Below are 22,151 nucleotides of genomic sequence, written 5' to 3'. Positions count from 1 at the left end.
ATAAACTGGATTAAGAAAATGTGGCACATATACACCATGGAATACTATGCAGCCATAAAAAAGGATGAGTTCATGTCCTTTGTAGGGACGTGGATGAAGCTGGAAACCATCATTCTCAGCACTATCGCAAGGACAAAAAACCAAACACCGCATGTTCTCACTCCTAGGTGGGAATTGAACAATGAGAACACTTGGACACAGGAAGGGGAACATCATACACCGGGGCCTGTTGTGGGGTGAGATGAGGGGGAAGGGATAGCATTAGGAGATATACCTAATATAAATGATGAGTTAATGGGTGCAGCACACCAACATGGCACATGTATACATATGTAACAAAGCTGCACATTGTGCACATGTACCCTAGAACTTAAAGTATAATAATAAAAAAAAGGAAAAGGAAACCTTATTTTGTGTGGTAAGCAACATTAAAGAGAAGTTAGAGAAGTTATGAATGACACAGAAAAGAAAATATGAATATCCACAAACTGTATCAACACTTTAAGGCAGCAAAATAAAATGCATCTATTCTTTTATTGGTCTACAAATTCATCCACTTCTGAGCCCCCTGGCAGAGATGGGGCTACTCCAAAGGAGAGATAATGGAAAAAGCCCACTTAAGAAGTTATCGCTTATAAACAAATAAATGAACATATTAAAAGGCTGTATCACCTGAAATTAAGCTTGTAAATGGGTGACATCAGACACCATCATTTGGTTCGAGAATATTAAGAACTATGAGAAACCCTGGAAATAATCAAGGACAACCATTTTATTTTGAAAATGAGAAAACAGACCCAGAGACTTTATCTGATTAAAATTTGACTCTAATTCAGCAATAAGTTATGACTAGCTTCTATGCTCAAGACATTGTTTTGACCATACTATCATGGCATTAAGATTTTGGACAACCAACAAATTCAAAGGACCATTTCTTCCAGTGTGGAGAGCGGATCCCAAAGGCAAAATTAAGTTGATCAGAATGGGGAGCCCAGCAATCTCCTTGGTCAAGTGTGTGGTCAACGTCCACTTCACCAACTCTGGAAACATTCCTTTCAATAAGAGTTCTCATTGCTTGAGAAGAATGAGAGGAAAATAAAGATAAAAACAAGATTTTTTTCAGCTGTCTAATTTCCATAAATGACATCATAAATTATATATTGCTGTTGCCAGGGAAATACAAGAAATACACAGCAGAGGGAAACAAAGAAATTGATTGCACCATAGACAACTAGTCATATGCTTTGGAGAATCATTCTGCCTTTTGAGATGTTATGATCAGTTCTTTAGAGGCACAAACACATATTAGTTTTCTAAAAATACCCAATCATTTATCCATTCAGCAAAGAACAAAGAAAACAAAATCAGTACAATTCTCATAACCCTCTTTCTTTTCACAGCACATAGAATGAGGGGCTGTTTTCCTGCCATATTTACCAAGAATAGGGACAGTGCTCATTATTCCACAAGACACCATCCTAGGTCCAGAATCTAAAGGCTCTACCTCCAAAACTCTCAAATACAAAATGGCTTTTTTCTCTAAGTTAACAACTAATTTCCAGTCAGTGAGTAATTTTTTTCCTGAAACATTCACTCAGTGGAAAACAAACGAAGAGGGAAAAAATTAAGTAAACAAATCTGAAAAAGAGGCCACAACACACAGAGATGGAGAAGCTCTAAACTTACCACTGAAGGAAAGCAGGCACTTAAAGTTTATCCCAAACAAAACTGTAATTTTAACTGGTCCCCGAGTTGAGCCTCACTCGATGAATGACTTCCAGGGCCTTTGGCTCTTTGGGACTAAACGAGAAAATTATTTTTAGCATAACTATTTGGAAATCTTTGAGAACTTGGATCTGTTATTCTGTCTGGTACCAAAGCAAGTTTTTCACTGAGCTCTCATGAAAGATCCTCAGTCTCTTGTGGATTTAGAATCCTGCAGCAGCCCACCATCTAAGAGCAAGGTATGGTGTTTACTCTTTTTTTTAGAATTTTGGCAAATGTAGATGGAATGGCCTATTCTCGTGATGGGAGCTTTTTAGCTTGTTAAACAGATGATTCTGTAGGAAGATTCCATAAAACTAAAGACCTAGCTTCAAATCTCTGGACTGACACTAGCTTTCTAACCATAGACAAGTTGTGGGACTTCTCTGGACCTTGGTTCCCCCATCTAACCTACCACAGGATGGTTTTGGGGAGGATGATGTGGGCTTAGCATTGCTCTCTAGGATATAAAATGTTTTGCAAATGTCAGGGTTTTTTAAATCATTGTGCCATAAAGCAGCTAAAACTTTATAAATAATGAACTTTTGACAATAACAAATATTGATGAATATTTTTTCTTCATTGAGTCTCTACTGTAGACTAGTCTCTGTCCTAGAGTTCACATTTTAGTGAGGAAACAAGCAAGTCAATAGATAGCCATAACACAGTGCAATTGTGTGGCCTTGCAGGGACTTGAGTAGTGCCAGGAGGAGAAGGAGGTTAATTCATGGCAAACAGGAAAAGCAGTTCTGCAGAGGAAAATTGGAGCCCCCAAAGGCAAGGCGCTGGTGAACAACAACATAAAAGGAACTGAGGCATGAGCAGCTCAGGTCTCCATCCTGTCCCAATCACAGTGCCACTCCCGGTGCAACAAGAGAAGCACAGAGCCTGCTGTTGTGAAATCTCCACCTCTGCAGGCCAAGGAAATGTCTCATTTTGGCTTTCCCTGGTTACCTATTCTCTTCTTAATGATTTCCAGGCAAAGCACATTTCAACTTGAATTAATTATCAAGTCCAGCCCGTTGTCATGAAGTAATACGTTATAGTTTCCCTCACATGATGTAGGGACAAACTCAAGTGTTTGAAGACAAAAGAACTCAGTTCGAATTCTGGCTGCACCATTTCATGCCTGTGTGGACTTGAGCCCACCAAGTATCAATGTTCTTACTTGTAAAGTGAAGATAATAGCACTTACTTCATAACAAGTGGTGTGAGGATAAAGTAAAGGATGTCCTTAAAACACCTGGCACAGAAATAAGAATACTGGTCTGTCCCTGCATTCCAATTCATTTTTTATTCAGTTTTTCTTATTATGGTAAAATACACATAACCATAAAATTTACCACTTCAACTATTCTTATGTATACGGTTCTGCAGCATTAAATACATTCATATTGTTGTGCAATATCATCACCATCTCTCCAGGACTTCTTCATCTTCCCAAACTGAAACTCTGTACCCAAGAAACTTTAAATTCCCATTCCCCTCTCCCCTTCTTCTTCCAATAACGAGTATTCTACTTTCTGTCTCAATGAATGTGACTACTCTAGGAACTTTGTGTAAGAGGAATCACACAATATTTGACCTTTTGTGACTGACTTATTTCACATAATATAATGTCTTCAGGGTTCCTCCATGTTGTAGCATGTGTCGGTATCTCCTTTCTTTTTAAGGCTGAAGAAGATTCCATTGTATGTGTAGACCAGGTTTTGTTTACTCATTCACCTTTCCATGGACACTTGGGTTGCTTCCACCTTTTGGCTATTGTGAATTACGCTGGAGACATGGCTGTGCAAATATCGGTTTGAGTCACTGCTGCTATCAACATGCATGTGCAAATATTTGAGTCCCTGATTTTACTTCTTTTGGATATATGCCCCAAAGTGTAATTGCTATATCATATGGTAATTCTCTTTAATTTTTTTGAGGAGTCACTATATTGTTTTCCATAGGTGCTGCACCATTTTACATTCCCACCACCAACATATTTTATTTTTACAAGAAAAAAATATACTTGGAGTCTACTTACACTGGGGAAAAAATAATATGCTATTTACAAAGGGATCTCAGTCTATGAACATGTTTTCCAGGAGTTCAGTCTTTGTACTGAGTTAATCAGTATTTCTCCAAGTATTTTCCGTGGCTAGTTTAGCAAGAACAAAGGGTTCCAGGATTAAATAAATTCACAAAATACTATATACAACATTTCTGCCTCAAATATAAACACATTAACATGGAGGCTCATGAATCAAAAATTAAATTTTTTAAATGTGTTTTAAAAACAAAAACTTGTTGCTTTGTAATCCCTACAGAAAAATAGGACTGAGGATTATTTATAATTAGCATCCAGGACAGACGTGTTCAAGATTAACAGTTTTTCCAGGCTGAGCATGGCAGCTCACTCTTGAAACCCCAGCACTTTGGGAGACTGAGATGGGCAGATCGCTTGAGTTTAGGAGTTCAAGACCAGCCTGGGTAACTTGGCGAAACCTCATCTCTCCAAAAAATACAAAAGTTAGCCAGGTGTGGTGGCACACACCTGTAGTTCCAGCTACTCATGGATTCAATTAAATGTTTTAAAGCATGTTGTATGTGGAGTGACAGCTAAGGGGTATAGGTTTCTTTTTGGAGTTTCAAAATAGTCTTTAATTGGATTGTGATGTACATTGAGTTGTACACTTTGGTAAATGTTATGGTGTGCAAATTATATCTTTATAAAGCTGTTAAAAATTATTATAATGTTTATGAAATTGTGACCCACATGGTTTATTCCCAGTCAAAATAACCAAGTTCACTGCAAGGCAGTGGGGGAGTGAGTAAAGAGTGGATTATTCAATACAAGGAGTTGAAAATATAAAGTTGTATCCCTACCTCACACTTTTTATCAGAAACATTCTGATGGAACAAATTTTTAAATGTGAAAAAAATGAAACAAAAATTGAAAGAAAAGCACAAGGATTCTTTTCAGGACCTTAAAGTGGTGAAGGCCTTCTAAACACAATAAATTGACCTCAAAAAATAGTGTCATGGTAAAAATATTTTAAAATACATGAGGAAAGACAAAGGACAAACTGGGGGAAATTATTTGCTGCTCATGTCATAAGCCATTTGTAGATAGATAGATAGATAGATAGATAGATAGATAGATAGATAGATAGATAGATAGACAGATAGATAGATAGATAGATTCGTTGCACCATTGCTTATAATAGCAAAAGAAAGAAAACAGTCCAAACACCCATCAGTAGGAAACTGGTTAAATATTACAAACACATCTATATGATGGATTTTTTTAGCCATTAAATTAAAAAGGAGAAGACAGCTCTACACATACAGGTGTCAATACAGAAGCTATAAATACTCATATGGAAACTAAATGAAAAGGCAATGCACAGAACATTGTATATGGGATGCCAACATGGGGAAGGAGGACACACAAGAAACTGGCAAAGGTGCTCACCTCTAGGGAGGGAACCTGGATATACAGAAGATTCAAAGGGAGGAGAAGGAATTGACTTTTCATTGCATACTCTTTTTTCTTTTGAATTCCCTATACAAGAAAAATTAATATTAAAATATTTTTTAAACACCCTAGACTATGTCACGTTAAAACAACTCAAGTTCTTTATTTGTATTTCTCAAACACTGCAAAAAGGACACACAGACTCCAGGGAGATTTCTTCAAACCCCATTTCTCTCTTTCTTGTGTAATGTTCTCATATTTCATAATTTCTCACCAGTTTTTTTCCCCCACAAAGCTCAAACCTCCCCACAAAATTATCCTCTTTCTCCAGCCATGTTTTTTGGGTTAAGTTCTGCTGTAGGTGGTTGGACACATCCATGATTTCAACAAAGATCCCTGCCCTCATGTAGCTTACATTCTATCAGGGAAAATGTAGATATAAAATAAAGATAGGAATTAGCTACTCAGTTAGAGGTGAAAAGTACAATGGAGAATAGAAAAATGTAGAGCAGATAAAAGGAAGGTCATGGGCAGAAGAAGGCAGATTGCAGTGTTAAGCATGGTGATAAGGGTTGAACTTAATGACAAGATAACATTTAAGCAAAAATGTGAAGAGGGAGATGAAGAAGTAAGCTATATGGACATCCTGGTGAAGGGCGATTTAAACAATGTGAAGAGACACGTGAGACCCTAAGGCGGGGCATAACTAGTGTCTTTGAGGAGCACCAAGGAATCCAGTGTGACTGGAAGTGACAAAGTGAGGAGAATAGAAGATGGAAGATGAAGTCAGGGAAATAAGGAGGGCCTTGTAGACCATCACACCATGTAACATGAAGCTCTGGGCCCTTAAGTGCAATGAAGAACCAAACAGCGTGATGCCACTGTGATTTTTCCATTATAATCCACACCCTGTGGTCTTCTTGCATCAACTGAGTCCCAATATTTGACTGACCAGTCACCATCGTGCCACTAGCATGCATCAGGCACCACAACACATTGTTCCTCAATTATTTTTGTTTTTGAGACAGGGTCTGCCTCTGTTGCTCAGGCTGGAGTGCAGCGGCACAATCTCCGCTCACTGCAACTTCCACCTCCAGAGTTCAAGTGATTCTCCTGCCTCAGTCTCTCGAGGAGCTGAAATTACAAGTGCACACCACCATGCAGGGCTACTTTTTGTATTTTTAGTAGAGGCAGGTTTCACCATATCGGCCAGGCTGATCTTGAACTCTTGACTTCGAGTGATCCTCCCACCTCGGTCACCCAAAGCGCTGGGATTACAGGCGTGAGCGACCACGCCCAGTCTGTTCCTCAATTCTGATAAGGATCTTTATGGAATAATCACTTTGAGTGCCTTTTTAAAAGTTTTAATTAGGAATGCTTGAAGCATTTAGACTCCTGTACAGGCAGTAGTATTGTCGTGCATTTGTCATGAAAGTGATCCATTTATTCAATGAATAAATCTGTTTCTATTGTTTTAATGTATTCCTTCTTTGAGTGCCTTTTTGCCTGGCTATTGGCAATACTGAACATCCTTTCTTCCAATCACATCTTTAAAATTTCTGCTTCCTTTGTCCACCATCAACTAGACCCTTACCACACTCTTCTTCACAGACTGTTCCTATGACTATTGACATAGTTGTGCTTTCACACCTGCATCACCGTGTCTGAGAAGCCACTGTCCAAATCAACTTTTCTGCAGATGCTTTCAGGTCCTTCCTGAAAGCAACTCTGGCCTCAGCCTATACCCTTGCACCCCATGTCTAGTTAAAAGCCTCATTATGACTATCTTCTATAAACCTTTATTTTTTTGGTGGAGATGGGGTCTTGCTATGTTGCTCAGGCTCCTCTCAAATTCCTGGGCTCAAGTAATCCTTCCACCTCAGCCTCCCAAAATACTGGGATTACAGATGTGAGCCACCATACCCAGCTTTTTTTTCTGGGGAGGGGAGTGCATTCATTTTTCTGGGAAGGGAGGTGATTTTATTGCTGTCCTGCTCCATCACCACAGCATAATGGGCCCTGCATGCTCCAGGCCTGCATCATGTATCACCACAGCAAAAACATGATGTACTTGAACATGTTCCCTCCCAGGATATGTATTAAAATTATTTAAAGAAAATAGAATAAAGTAATAACTTAAGTGATTAGGCACCAACAGCAATTTGAAAAATTAAATGTCCATTTTAAATGGTAACAAGAACTTAAGATTAGGCTTACTCTAGCCCATCGTCTCTTCCTGTCAAATTGCAACAATTCTATGGGAAATGATTCTAAATTTCAAAACACAAGTAGCAGACAAATACGCGAGAACACATATCACCAGTAATCACAGGACAGCCTGCATCTCCAGGAGGCCTCCTCGGCAGGTAGCTCACTGTGATTCCAGGACCCAAAGAGCTTGGCAAGTTCCAGAAAGGTGGCCCCTTGAGGAAGCACTTTAGAGCTCCTGAGATTAGCCTTGCTTCCCCCACATTTTAAAAATGAAGCCCCAGACAGGGCCACTTTCTCATTCCTTCTGAAAGCCTCCTCTAATCAGCCTTTCGCAAGGGAGAGGGAACTGCTAATTTAATCAATGCATCTTGTTCTCTTGTTCTGACCGTGGCAGAGGGTGTGAACAGAATGTTCTTTCCATATATATATATATATATATATATATATATATATATATTTTTTTATCTGCAGCTCCTTGGGAGGCCTGTATTGAATGCACTGGGCTTGTCAGAAAGTGCCTTAATCCCAGTTGAGCAATAGAATCAATAATTTTGGATTTGTGCTGTATGACAAGTCTACCACACAGGGCATGGCAAAAATGTTCTCCTTGCTTTTTTTTTAACTAGTAACACTGAGATTTAGTCAAAGTTACAAAGCCTGAATTTGGATAAGTTGCTTTGGTTTTTCACTAATAAGATTTCTAGGAATCAGGCTTACTTCAAAATCACATGTGCACACTGTGTTTTTCTTAGTTTGTCATTCCTATGCTCTGGCAAATTTCTGGGTCTAATTCCAAGATGTTGCAATTTCCCCCTGGGTACCACAAAAATGGTGATGTGTGCCTGGTCCATTTTCTTACATGGCTGTCAAAAGACAAAAGAAATTTCATCTGATTGCTTTCCCCACATTTTGTGATTATTTCCTTTGGGAGAGTATACACCAGGTTAAGCACTATGTAGATTTCTTGTTAAAGCACAGTTCCAATCATCCAAACACAACTCATTTACATGACCCCAGAACCACCTGTATATATTCTTCCCTTTAAAAAACTGCTAATCCTAAGGAGCATTTAGCCTAAAAAATCAGGTATCCCCAATCTATACCACTCTCCATCTCACTTGCAGCCTATATGCCAAAGTGCCTACTAATAAATGGCCCATGATTCTCAGCTTCTAGGCTTTGTGGGGGAGTAGGGTTGGGGCCTAAGTCCTATTAGATCAGAATTGAAGAAACCTGCTGCCTGCTTCACTTGGGGCATGTGAGCCATGTGTGGCTTAATTTCACACAGCTCTTTAATTGAGCCCCAGTGCTAACAGCTTAATGGGACACCACGGCATTACATCCTGCAGATTTTAAATTAAAGTTTGAGATTCCCCTCAGGACATGCACAGTACTCCAATTAACACTAATTGGCATTACACATGATTACCAAGTGAAAAACATGGTTTTCCTGAAAATGCCTCCTCTTTTCTCCAGCTTTCAATAGTCCATAAATTCTAAGAAAACAATCACGGGTGCATGCAAAGATTAGCTAGAATGATATCTAGCATGATGTTTATATTGGGAGAACTTTGGAAACAACCTAAATATCTATAATGGGGGTTCTGTACATAAAAGATAGTAGAGACAAAAGCAATTATTTTTTAATGTTACACATAATTTTGACATGAGAAGGCGTTCATGATACATTGTCAAGTGAAAGAAGTTAAAGAAGTATAGAAATGGCATGGTATCACTTTCTCCATAGTATAGACAAAAGAGACTGGAAGGATATATATACTAAAATGTAAATCTCAAGGTGGTAAAAAAATGTTGATGTTTATCTGTTTCATTTCCAGATCTAAATTTTATTCTTTAAAAAATGCACTACTGGTCGGGCGCGGTGGCTCAAGCCTGTAATCCCAGCACTTTGGGAGGCCGAGACGGGCGGATCACGAGGTCAGGAGATCGAGACCATCCTGGCTAACACGGTGAAACCCCGTCTCTACTAAAAAATACAAAAAACTAGCCGGGCGAGGTGTCGGGCGCCTGTAGTCCCAGCTACTCGGGAGGCTGAGGCAGGAGAATGGAGTAAACCCGGGAGGCGGAGCTTGCAGTGAGCTGAGATCCGGCCACTGCACTCCAGCCCGGGTGACAGAGCAAGACTGCGTCTCAAAAAAAAAAAAAAAATGCACTACTTTTCCGAAAAGAAAATGCCATTTTTAAGTCCATCATTGATTTCTGAAGAATAAATGCAGTGATTTATTTTGAAATGTGTTTAACCAATTCTTCATCTGCACCAACTCCTGTGTAGGGCACTGAGAATTCTACATCAATTATGTGTTAATAATTTTCAATGGAATTATGAAGGTAAACAGGGTTTTACATGTGTGGAAAGATGAACACTGGAGTGAATTGTTGCAAATGCACATCAGTTCACACTGATTTAATCATGCCAAACCGCCCTTCTCCCCATACAGAAAGTTCATTTATGTCCATATGTTTCTCTTCCAGAGCCAAAGATGTTTGTCTTGCTCTATGTTACAAGTTTTGCCATTTGTGCCAGTGGACAACCCCGGGGTAATCAGTTGAAAGGAGAGAACTACTCCCCCAGGTATATCTGCAGCATTCCTGGCTTGCCTGGACCTCCAGGGCCCCCTGGAGCAAATGGTTCCCCTGGTCCCCATGGTCGCATCGGCCTTCCAGGAAGAGATGGTAGAGACGGCAGGAAAGGAGACAAAGGTGAAAAGGGAACTGCAGGTAATGAATGAGAGGTTGCATAAAACATCCTCCTTCACCCCCACCTTAAAACTGTTCCCCTTTCTTTGTTACTTATTCTAATGGGAATTGTTCCTTAAACCCCTTCTCTACTTTCATTAATCATAACAATTCACTGAGCCCTTACTAGGCTTCAGATGCTTCCCTAAACTCTGTACCTGCATACTTATTTCACTGTAATGTCAACTATTTCAGCTGAACACTATCCCATCTTATAGATGAGAAAACTGAGCCACAGCATGATTAAATGAATTACTGAGAATGGACCGGAGTGGACATGCACTGCCAGTAGCTGCCAGAGCTGGACTCAAACATCTGATGCCCAGAAGTACTGGGCTATTGCAGCCAGCAGGCAATGGCTGGATGTGCAAGCACATGGATGGACAGACAGATGGACAGAAGGGGAAATGGACAGACTAAGCAGAGGCAAAAACCAGGAAGCAGATGCACGGATGCCATCCTGCTCAGCATGAATATCCTGAACAAAGATACATAAAGGGCTTCTAAATTTTATTTTTCACAGATGAAGTGACAATAGCACTGTAAAGCCCACCTTTCCTAGCTCATCACTTTCCCACCTGACACATAGCAGCTAAAAAGTAGATTTTTACAGCTCTTTACAGCAACATAATTGCCCAATAGTCCTTGAGTAATTTTCACTTTGTTTCCCCCCAAAATAAGTTGGTCCAGGAAGCTTGCCAGATTTTTCAGTCCTTCAGAGTAAACAGAATTGAAATTCTAGACAGGCTGTGTTAACTCTAAAAGATGAAGGGATTTGGAATCAATCTTTCAAGACAAGTTGCTGAGCATAAAAGTTGGGACAAAAGATAGGAAGGAAAAAATTCTATGTATCTCCAATCATCACTCTTGATTTACTGAGTTCTGTAAAACAAAATCAAAATACATATTCAGATTATTGGATAATAATTCATTTGTGAATTTGCCATGCGAATAATATTTGGCAAATCAATTATCAAATCTATGAACATTGTGCAATAATAGATAAAGAACCTTTAGGGAAAACTTCAACATCAGATAAGAAGCTTTAATTTGGAGCTAAAATGTAAGTTTTCAAAGACATCTGTAAGGTAACACCTGTGAATACAAGTTACACTGAGTCACAATTATGAATATTCTTAAAATCCTATAATAACACCAGGATTACAGTTATATATTGCTTTTTGTTTACTGGGTCTGGAAGCAATAACGTAGTGGCTATACAAACAAACATTGCAGTCAGAAAGACTTTGGCTAAGATCTTAGCTCTTTCAATGACTAATCCAGTATCCTTGGCCACATATCCTCTTTGAGGCTCAGTTTCCTCATTTGTAAGTTGGTGGTAATAAGGGTGATTGTTAAGTTTAATGGCAAGAGTACATGCAAAACCCTCCACAGGATAACTGCCATGTGATAAAAACTCAGGAAATGTTATAACTTACTAAATTTTGATCTGCAAATATGAGTCACAGCTAAATTTGTGACTAGCCAAAGTCATATAATTAACTAGACACTGGTAATTCCTTGCATGAGGTAGTTCTAATGTTAAAGACGTATATGTGGATATGCATTCAGATTAAATTAAATGTTCAGAACTGCTACCGTTTTAACCATATATGAGGCCAGCTATACCACCACATTCATAGATCCATTCATTCACCCATGCATCCAGGCATTATTCATTCAATAATATTTGTGTGCACCTATTACTATCCAATATTATTCTTCCTGTGTTTCTCAACCTCTACACTAATAAGAACTGGGGCAGAATAATTATGTACCGTGGAGTCACTATTCTGTGCATTGTAGGATGTTCAATAGCATTCCACCAGACGCCAGTGGCACTCCTCTCCAAACTGACAATCAAAATTTTTCTATATGTAGCCAGCTATCTACTGGGTAGAAAGATGGACAGTGTAAAATTGCACCTGGTTGAGAACACTGTTCTAGACGCTGGGAACGCAAGCGTAAGACATTGTTCTTACGTTGATAAGCAGACATTCATGTGGGGGAGGCCAATATATACAGACATAATTAAAATACATCATCATAATAACCATTTACTAAGAACTTACTAGGACCTTTACATTTCATATTTAATATCTACTATAACCCTATCAGCAATAATGATAATCAGCAATAAAATTAATGTTACAAATGAAAAAAATAAGATACAAAAACAAAATGACTTTCCTAACCTGAGATTATTTAAATACAATATACACACATAAGGATATATAACAGCTCAGAAAGAAAAGGTAGGAATGACTATATGATTGATGAAGAGAGGTGTACCTCACTTATAAACTACAGGAAGAGACTGGGAGATTTGGGGATGTGTTTTTAATATGGCTGTAACTGGCCACAACCTGGCTGGGAGTGCCTGCTCCCTGTTTCCCCTTTAATGACACTACAAGTGCCTTCTCATTCACGTACTCTTGGTGAATACCCTCACCACATCCAACCCAACCATGTCCAGTCAAGCATAATTTTGGTCCAACTTCCCTATCCTAAATGAGAAATGCATAGTTTATTACACTAAGTTATAAATTTTCTATTAAAATATCTATCTCCCTCACTGGTCTGTTGCAATGATTACTGTAGCATAATATTAGCATTTAATTTAATCTGGGTACCTATCCATATAAAAATCTTCAGATAACACTAGAATAACCTCATGAAAAAGATCATTCATTCCAGTTTATCATATGGATTTAGGTATTTGTGAATTTAACTATGGCCCATATTTGCAGGTCCAAGGTCATAAGTAATAACAGCTAATTTGAGGGTCAGGCAGATGTCTTTCATGCCCATGTTTCACTTAGCCCCTAGTCCATGACTGGTATGTAGTAGATGGTAAATTAATGTTAGATGGTTGACTTGGATGCATGTATATACGCATAGATCCATGGATAGATGGATGGAAGGATAGAATGAATGAATGGATGGATGGAAGGAAGAAATGGTAAGGAAGAAGAAATCTAGGTAGACCCATTTCATGGAGAACTATAAAGAAATCCTTTCTGATCTAGTTTCAATACCTAAACATAGACTAACCCTTACCCCATAATCCTCCATTCTACCCAAGCATACATCTGACTAAATAGGGAGAAAGACAATGACTCATCCCTTCTTTCCATTCTTAATGTGTGGAACCTAAGCACACGAGCAAATTCTTCATACAAACAGGAAGAATAACTATACATTATTATAGCTAGTCCATGATTATCTATCACCCAATTCAGCATCTCAAACAAACGTTATTCTAGAAAATCCAAACTTTCAGGCTGTGAAGGCATTTTTGTGGACAGCATTGTAAAATTGCATCCCAAAATGTATGATTTGGTCTCAAGGAATTTTCAAGAGGGTGAGACCTCAAACGATCTAGTCCAACACCTTCATTTCAAGGACTGAGAAACTAAAGCCAGAGAGATCAAGCCCTTTCTTAAAATTCACCTAACTAATCCATGGCTGAACTGGGGTTTTATCCCAGGTCTGTTTGCCGCTTTGCCCAGTAAGTTTGGATTGGACTTAGATCCAATCTCCCCTTGTTACAAATGGAGCATTTAAAACCCAGAGAAGAAATGACTTGCCAAAAATTTAAATTTAGGTTTGGCTTAATAGAAGTTCTCAAGAATAAATACATAGGTAAAGTAAAACTACACAATTCATCAGCAATATGTTATATTATATGTAACATCTATTATATATATTATATTATATAATGGCATCACAACCAGCCACCCAGAAGAAAGACTACCTATTACATTTAACAAGGTCCTCTTCAATGAGGGAGAGCACTACAACTCTGCCACAGGGAGGTTCATCTGTGCTTTCCCAGGGATCTATTATTTTTCTTATGATATCACATTGGCTTATATAGTATATATATTATATATGTTATATATATGTTATATATAATATTACATTTATTACACTTTTCTTTCTGAGCTGTTACGTATCCTTACGTGTGTATATTGTATTTAAATAATCTCAGGTTAGGAAAGTCATTTTGGTTTTGAATCTTATTTTTTTCATTTGTAACATTAATTTTATTGCTGATTATCATTATTGCTAATAGGGTTATGGTAGATATTAAATATGAAATGTAAAATATATTCAATATATTATATTATATATATGTTATATATATAAAATCATTGCTTTTTTATATCTATAACAATGCCTTATATGTAAAATGTCAATGTCATATATGAATCAATGTCTTATATATAATCTATTTTATATATAAAACATCAATGTCATATACAAAATCAATGTCTTATATAGATTTTATATATATAAAATATTGTATATATAATGTTATATTCATAATCTATTTAAATTTTAAACCATTTATATAAATTAAATTGATTTTGCTTATTTCCTTCAACCAGGATCACCATTTTTCTGTATTTAGCCTACAGTTGGTCTGCACATATAAAGATTTAGACACACAGAAAATATTCCCATGTGGTGATTTGGATTTTGTGAAAATTCTTTCATAGCAATTATGTCTTTTCTGTATATAAAGAGACTCAGAAAAATTAAGGGACTTAACTAAAATGATAAAACCGTTTAGTGACAGAGCCAAACACTATTTAAGATTCTTGACTCCAGCCCCAAAGGCAAAAGGCATTTTGATGAACAGGAAACATTCAACTAAGAAGGCTTGGATTCTAGTCCTAGCACAGATACAGAAGGATTTTTTTTTTTTTTTTTTTTTTTTTTTTGAGACTGAGTCTCGCACTGTCACCCGGGCTGATGTACAGTGGCGCAATCTCTGCTCGCTGCAACCTCCACTTCCCGGGTTCAAGCGATTCTGCTGCCTCAGCCTCCTAAGTATCTGGGACTACAGGCATGCACGACCATGTCTGGCTAATTTTTGTATTTTTAGTAGAGACAGAGTTTCACCGTGTTAGCCAGGATGGTCTTGATCTCCGGACCTCGGCATCCGCCCGCCTCGGCCTCCCAAAGTGCTGGGATTACAGGTGTGAGCCACTGCACCCACCCCCGAAGCAAGCTTTTTTTACCTATCTGGGACTCAGTTTTCTCCTCACAAAAGAAGCTACCACATGGTGGTGGTAGTCATTGTTTTTTGGTTATTGCAGCACGTTGAGCCCTCACTATGTGACAGATGCACTTTCGAATTTATGCTCCTGCTGGCCGGGCATGGTGGCCCAGGCCTCCCAAATCTCACCACTTTGGGAGATGAGGCGGGTGGATCACCTGAGGTCAGGAGTTCGAGACCAGCCTGGCCAACATAGTGAAACCCAGTCTCTACTAAAAATACAAAAAATTAGATGAGCGTAGTGGCAGGTGCCTATAATCCCAGCTACTTGGGAGGCTGAGGCATGAGAATCGCTTGAACCTGGGAGGTGGAGGTTGCAGTGATCTGAGATCACGCCACTGCACTCCAGCCCTGGTGACAGTGAGACTCCATATCAAACAAAAAAAAAAGTTTATTATTTGGTAGTACACTGTTAAAGGTTGCCTGAAAAGACAAAGTTGGGATGTGCTGGGACCATGTAGGTATATTGTTTGTGATTATATCTTTCGAGGAACTATTAATCAAACTATATACTCTTTTTGAAGGTTTGAGAGGTAAGACTGGACCACTGGGTCTTGCCGGTGAGAAAGGGGACCAAGGAGAGACTGGGAAGAAAGGACCCATGGGACCAGAGGGAGAGAAAGGAGAAGTAGGTCCAGTTGGTCCTCCTGGACCAAAGGGAGACAGAGGAGAACAAGGGGACCCAGGGCTGCCTGGAGTTTGCAGATGTGGAAGCATCGTGCTCAAATCCGCCTTTTCTGTTGGCATCACAACCAGCTACCCAGAAGAAAGACTACCTATTATATTTAACAAGGTCCTCTTCAATGAGGGAGAGCACTACAACCCTTCCACAGGGAAGTTCATCTGTGCTTTCCCAGGGATCTATTACTTTTCTTATGATATCACGTTGGCTAATAAGCATCTGGCAATTGGACTGGTACACAATGGGCAGTACCGGATAAAGACCTTCGACGCCAACACAGGAAACCATGATGTGGCTTCGGGGTCTACAGTCATTTATCTGCAGCCAGAAGATGAAGTCTGGCTGGAGATCTTCTTCACAGACCAGAATGGCCTCTTCTCAGACCCAGGTTGGGCAGACAGCTTATTCTCCGGGTTTCTCTTATACGTTGACACGGATTATCTAGATTCCATATCAGAAGATGACGAATTGTGATCAGGACCAAGATACCTGTGGTAGACACTCTGATTGAATCTGGGGTTCCAGAAGGTGGAACAAGTAGGAATGGGATCCAAAGAGACTCCCACTCAGATTCTAAAGCATTTAAAGACAATTCCAGCAGAATTTATCAAAACAAGATGAAACACAGAAAAGTTGAAACCACAACAAAATGAATTATATTGAAGAATAGCCCCAGATATAAATTCTCTTGAAAGCAATGTTCATAAATATTTAAGCAAATTAAAGACAATGTTAACAAATTTTCTATTAAATGCCCTGAGTGACAAAACCAGTTGGCAATAATACTGCCTCATTAAATCTTCAAAAATATATTTTAGTCTGTTATTTAAGAGAAACATAACATAACATCCCCAAATCTTTGACAATTCTCGAAAGGCTATATAGTAAGTCAAAAACCAAAGGTAAGAGATGCTAACTATTTTTTGAGCAAGCTACAGAGAAATGACAAATATCTTTTGTTTTATTATTTATTCCTTCATGTTTGTATATATTCACTCAACAACCCTTTAACGAGCCTGTAAGGGCCAGACACTGTGGCACTGAATCAGATTTAATAATGAGTTAAGACAAAGCCCCTACCTACGGGCTAGTGTGTGTGGTGATCAAACGATCACAATTCAGTGTGATGAGCAGCATAGCAAACAGATGGATTTGATGCTAAAAGCACACAGGGTCTGCTATTCCTGAGGCTGGGGTCCAGAGAAGCTTTTACACATGGAAAAACACTAATCATGCCAAGGTGTATGTGTTTAAGTGAGTGTGATGGATGCAAAGGGAATGAGGAATTCAGCATTGCATTCTCTTTGCACCCTCAATGCATTATTGGTATTCTCAACAGCAAAGGGGTGAAAAATCTAGAGACAGAGGAGGCCTGGCAGAGGTGATAAAAATGAAGACTGAAATGAAGAGAAATAGCTAGCAGGTGATTCTTGTAAATCCTTTAGTGTGATGGTTTCCCAAGACAAATATTTGTCCTAATAGCTTTCTCATAAATATGGGCACCACTTTACTTTGTGGTAAGACATTGCTTCTCATAGATCTGCTAGGTATTTAGCTCAAATAAAGCAAGGCATATGTTCACTGATTTATGAGTAAGCTGATGAGAGCAATGAACAGGAGAAGGAGGGAGAGAGACCAAATGTCTGGGTAAATAGACATACCTTCCAAGTCTCACACCTCCCTTAGTCCCACTCTTGCTTGTGTCAGCACCCTGTTCTTCACTGAACTGCAATTCTTCAATTATTCTCTTCCATGTTTCTGTCTGATCTATTGTTCCCATGGTTTGTGGTAATAGTATTTCCTTCATCCCTCCCTTTTGGTAACTTCCAATCCTCCTTCTATGTATTCCTTTCTCTGCTCATTGACTTATAAATAGTTTTCATACCTCTTAAGTTTGAATCACCATGCTAGATTCTGTGAAGACAGAAGAGTATTAAGATTAATATATTAAGGCCGGGCGCAGTGGCTCAAGCCTGTAATCCCAGCACTTTGGGAGGCCGAGACGGGTGGATCACGAGGTCAGGAGATAGAGACCATCCTGGCTAACACGGTGAAACCCCGTCTCTACTAAAAAAAAAATACAAAAACCTAGCCAGGTGAGGTGGTGGGCGCCTGTAGTCCCAGCTACTTGGGAGGCTGAGGCAGGAGAATGGCCTAAAACCTGGGAGGCAGAGCTTGCAGTGAGCTGAGATCTGGCCACTGCACTCCAGCCTGGGCAACAGAGCGAGACTCCGTCTCAAAAAAAAAAAAAAAAAAAAGATTAATATATTAATAGTATAGCCCTGACTGGTAAATTTCTTTTTTTTAATCTTCCCCAATTTAAATTTTGTAATTTAAAAGTAAATTTTACTGTCGAAAATGCAAACTTGGGGAGGGCAGAAACATCACACACAAGGCTGCCACTTCACACCTGGAGGGTTGCATAGCAGCCGGGCAAAGGTGCTTCTCACTTCCCAGAGGGTGCAGGAGCCAGCTCTGACTAGTAAATTGCCAAGGATACAAGAAAGGAAATGGCATGCACACACACAAAATATCTATAATTTTGGAAAAGAAAATGATAAAATATGCTAAGTTCCAGGCTGGAAATAAGGGCGAAATACTGTGAAAGAAGAGGAAATGTTTACTTCCAAATTAGGATGTGACAGAGAAGGGATAGGGAAATCCTCTCTGTTCACTGGACCTTATGTGATGGGTGACACTTGGAGTGGTACAAGTTGGGGGAAAGCACACTTGAGACAGAGGTAATGATGGGGATGAAGAGAGAACAGAGACCCAGAAGCAGAATCAATGGACCATATTTGTAAGAGCTTTGAAAGCCAGCCTGAGAATTGGAGAGTTTATTCATAAGAAAGTGTGGAGACCCTGTGTATTTCAGAGCTGGATACTGCCATTAACACAGACGAAAGTTGCAATCAACTAGCAGTTGTGTGTAAGGGGAAGGCTAACTTTTCCTGTCTTTCAACCCTATCTTGCTTTCACTGTCTTCATCTGCCTGCCATATTTGTGCACTTATTGCTCTCTTTCTGAGTCAGGACATGTGTACAGGAGACCAAGAACAATGAATATTAGAAAAAAAGGAGAGAGCAAAGGTGGTTTGAGGTAGTCACCTGCTTACAGATAACAGCCAAAGATAGAATTCCAAGTTATAAAGCATAAAAAAGAGCCAACAGAAGTAACTAATTTGGGGAAAATGAACATATGGGCCCTTTGAAGACTACAAGATTTGCTGGATAAATTGGAAATGGAGAAGTTATTGCAGACAGTCATGAACCACAGATTACTGTGATTAAAATTTTCTTCTGATCGTAATCCACAAATGCATTCATTTTTTGGACATTGCTTGCTTATCTTTTAAATGTTTCTTTTATTATAAAGCCTATTTTGAGTAGCTTAAAACTGAATTTTCTTTAATTGGTTCGAAGCCTAGAGATGAATTTCGTTTTGAAATATCTGGTGGGATGGTAAAGGGGATCAGAGAACTGACATGAGAAAGGAGGAGTTGTTTTGGTATTAAATGAATAAAATCTTAAACAAATGTAGGTGTCTTTTATTCTTAAAAAATAGCAGATATAGTTTATCCACAGTTGTAAATATTTGTAAAAAGAAAGTAGCAGAACAATTTTGGTTTAAAAAATTCCAAGTCTCATTCTAATCGTTCTTTGTAAAGGCTGACTTGTAATGAGTACGTATTAAGCAATATTTATTGACTCTATACTATCTTGTTCCGGAAGAGTTTAAAGTCACTTACGAAGATAAATAAGATATAAAAAGAAAACAGCAGTAAAAAGCAGATGAGAAGAAATAGGAAAAACGAAGAAAAAAGAAAATAATGAGGCTAATATAATACTGTGTGTACATGAAAATGCATGTGCCTGTGTTACATATTTTCAGGTCACAAATGTTTCTTTGTGCCCCTGAATGCACAAAGGTATTTCCAGGTCATTTATCATTGTGAATAGTGTTGCTTATGATAAAAAATAGATTCCACAAACTCTAAATATCTTTTTTTTCTACCACTCTGTAAAAGATCATGAATGTAAATAAATTTTAGATATGAGCTGGGTAAGTCCATTTGCATTGCTATAAAGGAATACCTGAGGCTGGGTAATTTATAAAGAAAAGAGGTTTATTTTGGCTCCCAGTTCTGCAGGCCACACAAGCAGCATGGTGCCAGCATCTGCTTCTGGTGCGGCCTCAGGAAGCTTCCAATCATGGTGGAAGATGAAGAGGGTGCCACCACCCTATCACATGATGAGAGAGGGATCAAGAGAGTGGGGCGGGGAGATGACACACTTTTAAGCAACCTGATCTCACATAAACTCATTAGCATGAGGACAGCACCAAGCCATTCATGAGGGATCCACCCCCATGACCCAAATTCCTCCCACTAGGCCCACCTCCAACATTGGGAGTCATATATCAACATGAAATTTGGAAGGAACAAAAACATCCAAACCACATCATTAGGCTTCTCTCTTTGTCTCTCTCTCTGTGTGTAGCTCCACTTTAAGTAAATAGCATCATTACCCACCTTACACCAAAGCCAAAACCCTAAGGTGCGAGCTAAATGTCTTCCCTCCCTTCCCTACTGAATTTTGCCCAGCATAAAATTCTTATGGTTCCAGCCACTGAATGCACATATCTGATTCACTGCACCTTTCCATTCCCGGTGTGAAAGGTGTCATTCATACATTCATCATCACTTCCCTCAATCAGTGAAAAACGTTGTAACTGGCCCTTTGCCTCCAACCACAACCCTCCAATCCATCCTCCACACTAGACTGAGTATATCCTTTTAAAATGAAAATGTGCATGCCATTTCCCAGTTTAAACAACAGCAATGACCCTCCCAACCCCTCCACTATAAAAGGTGTTTTGAACTTCTATAGGTTTGCCATCAGGTGTGTATTTCATATTGTTTTCTGGTATCCATACCTAAATTCCTTCTGAAGGACCATCTTCCTTAACATGCTAAGTCTATGAGCTTCTCAGTGGAATTGACACTTCTAGTATGTAAATCTCTAGCCTAATTAATCAGAGTATAGCATCCCACTCACAAAAATTATTGATTCAGATGACTCTGTGAGAGTCAATGAAACTTTGCTGGGACATCTATAGAAGAGAATCTCCTTCTTTTCCATTGGACTTGAGCCTGTGAACCTCTACCAGCCACATTACCACCACAGAGCATAATACCATGCAAGAATAGACCCATGCAGAGATGAAGCAGAGAGACAGAAAGAGAAAATGGCTCTTGGAATCATCATCTGAACCCCGATCCAGACATACCTATAGCCAGCTCTTCCCTTGGACTTTTGAATTATGGTAACTGTTAAATGCTGTTTTTACTTAAGCCCTTTGATGATTTGATCTCTTGGAAAAGATGTTATCCTACCCAACATTCATAAAAGCATCATTTAGCATGGTGCATTGAGCCCTTGAGGATGTAGCTTCTGCAGACTTTTACAGTCACATCTTCAAAAGTCACCCATATGCAATTATTATCCAAGAATATGCAGATAACTGCAATTCTAGGGTACTTTGCCCTAGGGTGCCTCACCTTTTCAGGTTCAGCTCAAAAGTTACTTTCTTTTCTCTAATCTTTCCCTTCCCCTGTGCCTAAGGAGAATTACAGATGACCACGTGTGTTTTCCTTGCCATCTGGGAACCAGTGCATAGTCATGGTAGCAATCGCAAACACTTTTTTCACTGGACACTTTTTGAGTGGTTTACGTATATCAGCTTACTTGGTCCTTGCTATGGTCTGCATGTTTGTGTAGCCTCAAAAGTCATATGTTGAAACCTAATCACCAGTAGGATGGTGTCAGAAGGTGGGACCTTTGGGAAGCAATTAAGTCACGAAGGACCTACCCTCATAAATGGGACTCCCGCCCTTATTTTTTTTAAAAAAAGGACCCAAAGACCTCCTTTCAACACACGAAGACACAGTGAGAAGATGGCCATCTATGAATGGGGAAGCAGGCCCTCACCAGGCACCAAATCTGCTGGCACCTTGATCTTACTTTCCAGCCTCCTAAACCATAAAATAAATTTCTGTCATAATCTATGCAATTTTTGGTATTTTGTTATAGTAGCTCAAATGGATTAAGACAGTCCTCACAACAATTATTCTCCTCATTTTGCAGATGGGTAAACTGAGAGGCAGCGAGGTTATGAAATATGTGGAGTAAATAGTAAGTGGCACA

General features: G+C 39.0%; 1 protein-coding gene across 2 annotated transcripts in view; it reads left to right on the top strand.

Moving 5' to 3' along the window:
• The window catches only part of C1QTNF7 (C1q and tumor necrosis factor related protein 7), a 69,382-nt gene extending 52,629 nt beyond the window's left edge, over window positions 1-16,753 (top strand). Inside the window, exons 1-3 of one of the 2 annotated variants that reach the window (XM_011948846.1) lie at window positions 1,647-1,964; window positions 9,932-10,177; window positions 15,788-16,753. In XM_011948846.1, the coding sequence (XP_011804236.1) occupies window positions 9,940-10,177; window positions 15,788-16,419 (870 nt within the window). In that variant the 5' untranslated portion in view covers window positions 1,647-1,964; window positions 9,932-9,939 and the 3' untranslated portion in view covers window positions 16,420-16,753. Of the gene's footprint in view, window positions 1-1,646; window positions 1,965-9,931; window positions 10,178-15,787 lie in introns of those variants that run through there. The other variant, XM_011948848.1, reaches the window with a different exon arrangement.
• The last annotated feature ends 5,398 nt before the right edge of the window (window positions 16,754-22,151 follow it).

Source organism: Colobus angolensis, unplaced genomic scaffold, assembly GCF_000951035.1.
Source record: "Colobus angolensis palliatus isolate OR3802 unplaced genomic scaffold, Cang.pa_1.0 Scaffold284, whole genome shotgun sequence".
NCBI classification, from domain to species: Eukaryota; Metazoa; Chordata; class Mammalia; order Primates; family Cercopithecidae; genus Colobus; species Colobus angolensis.
This window is presented reverse-complemented; position numbering and strand designations above follow the sequence as displayed.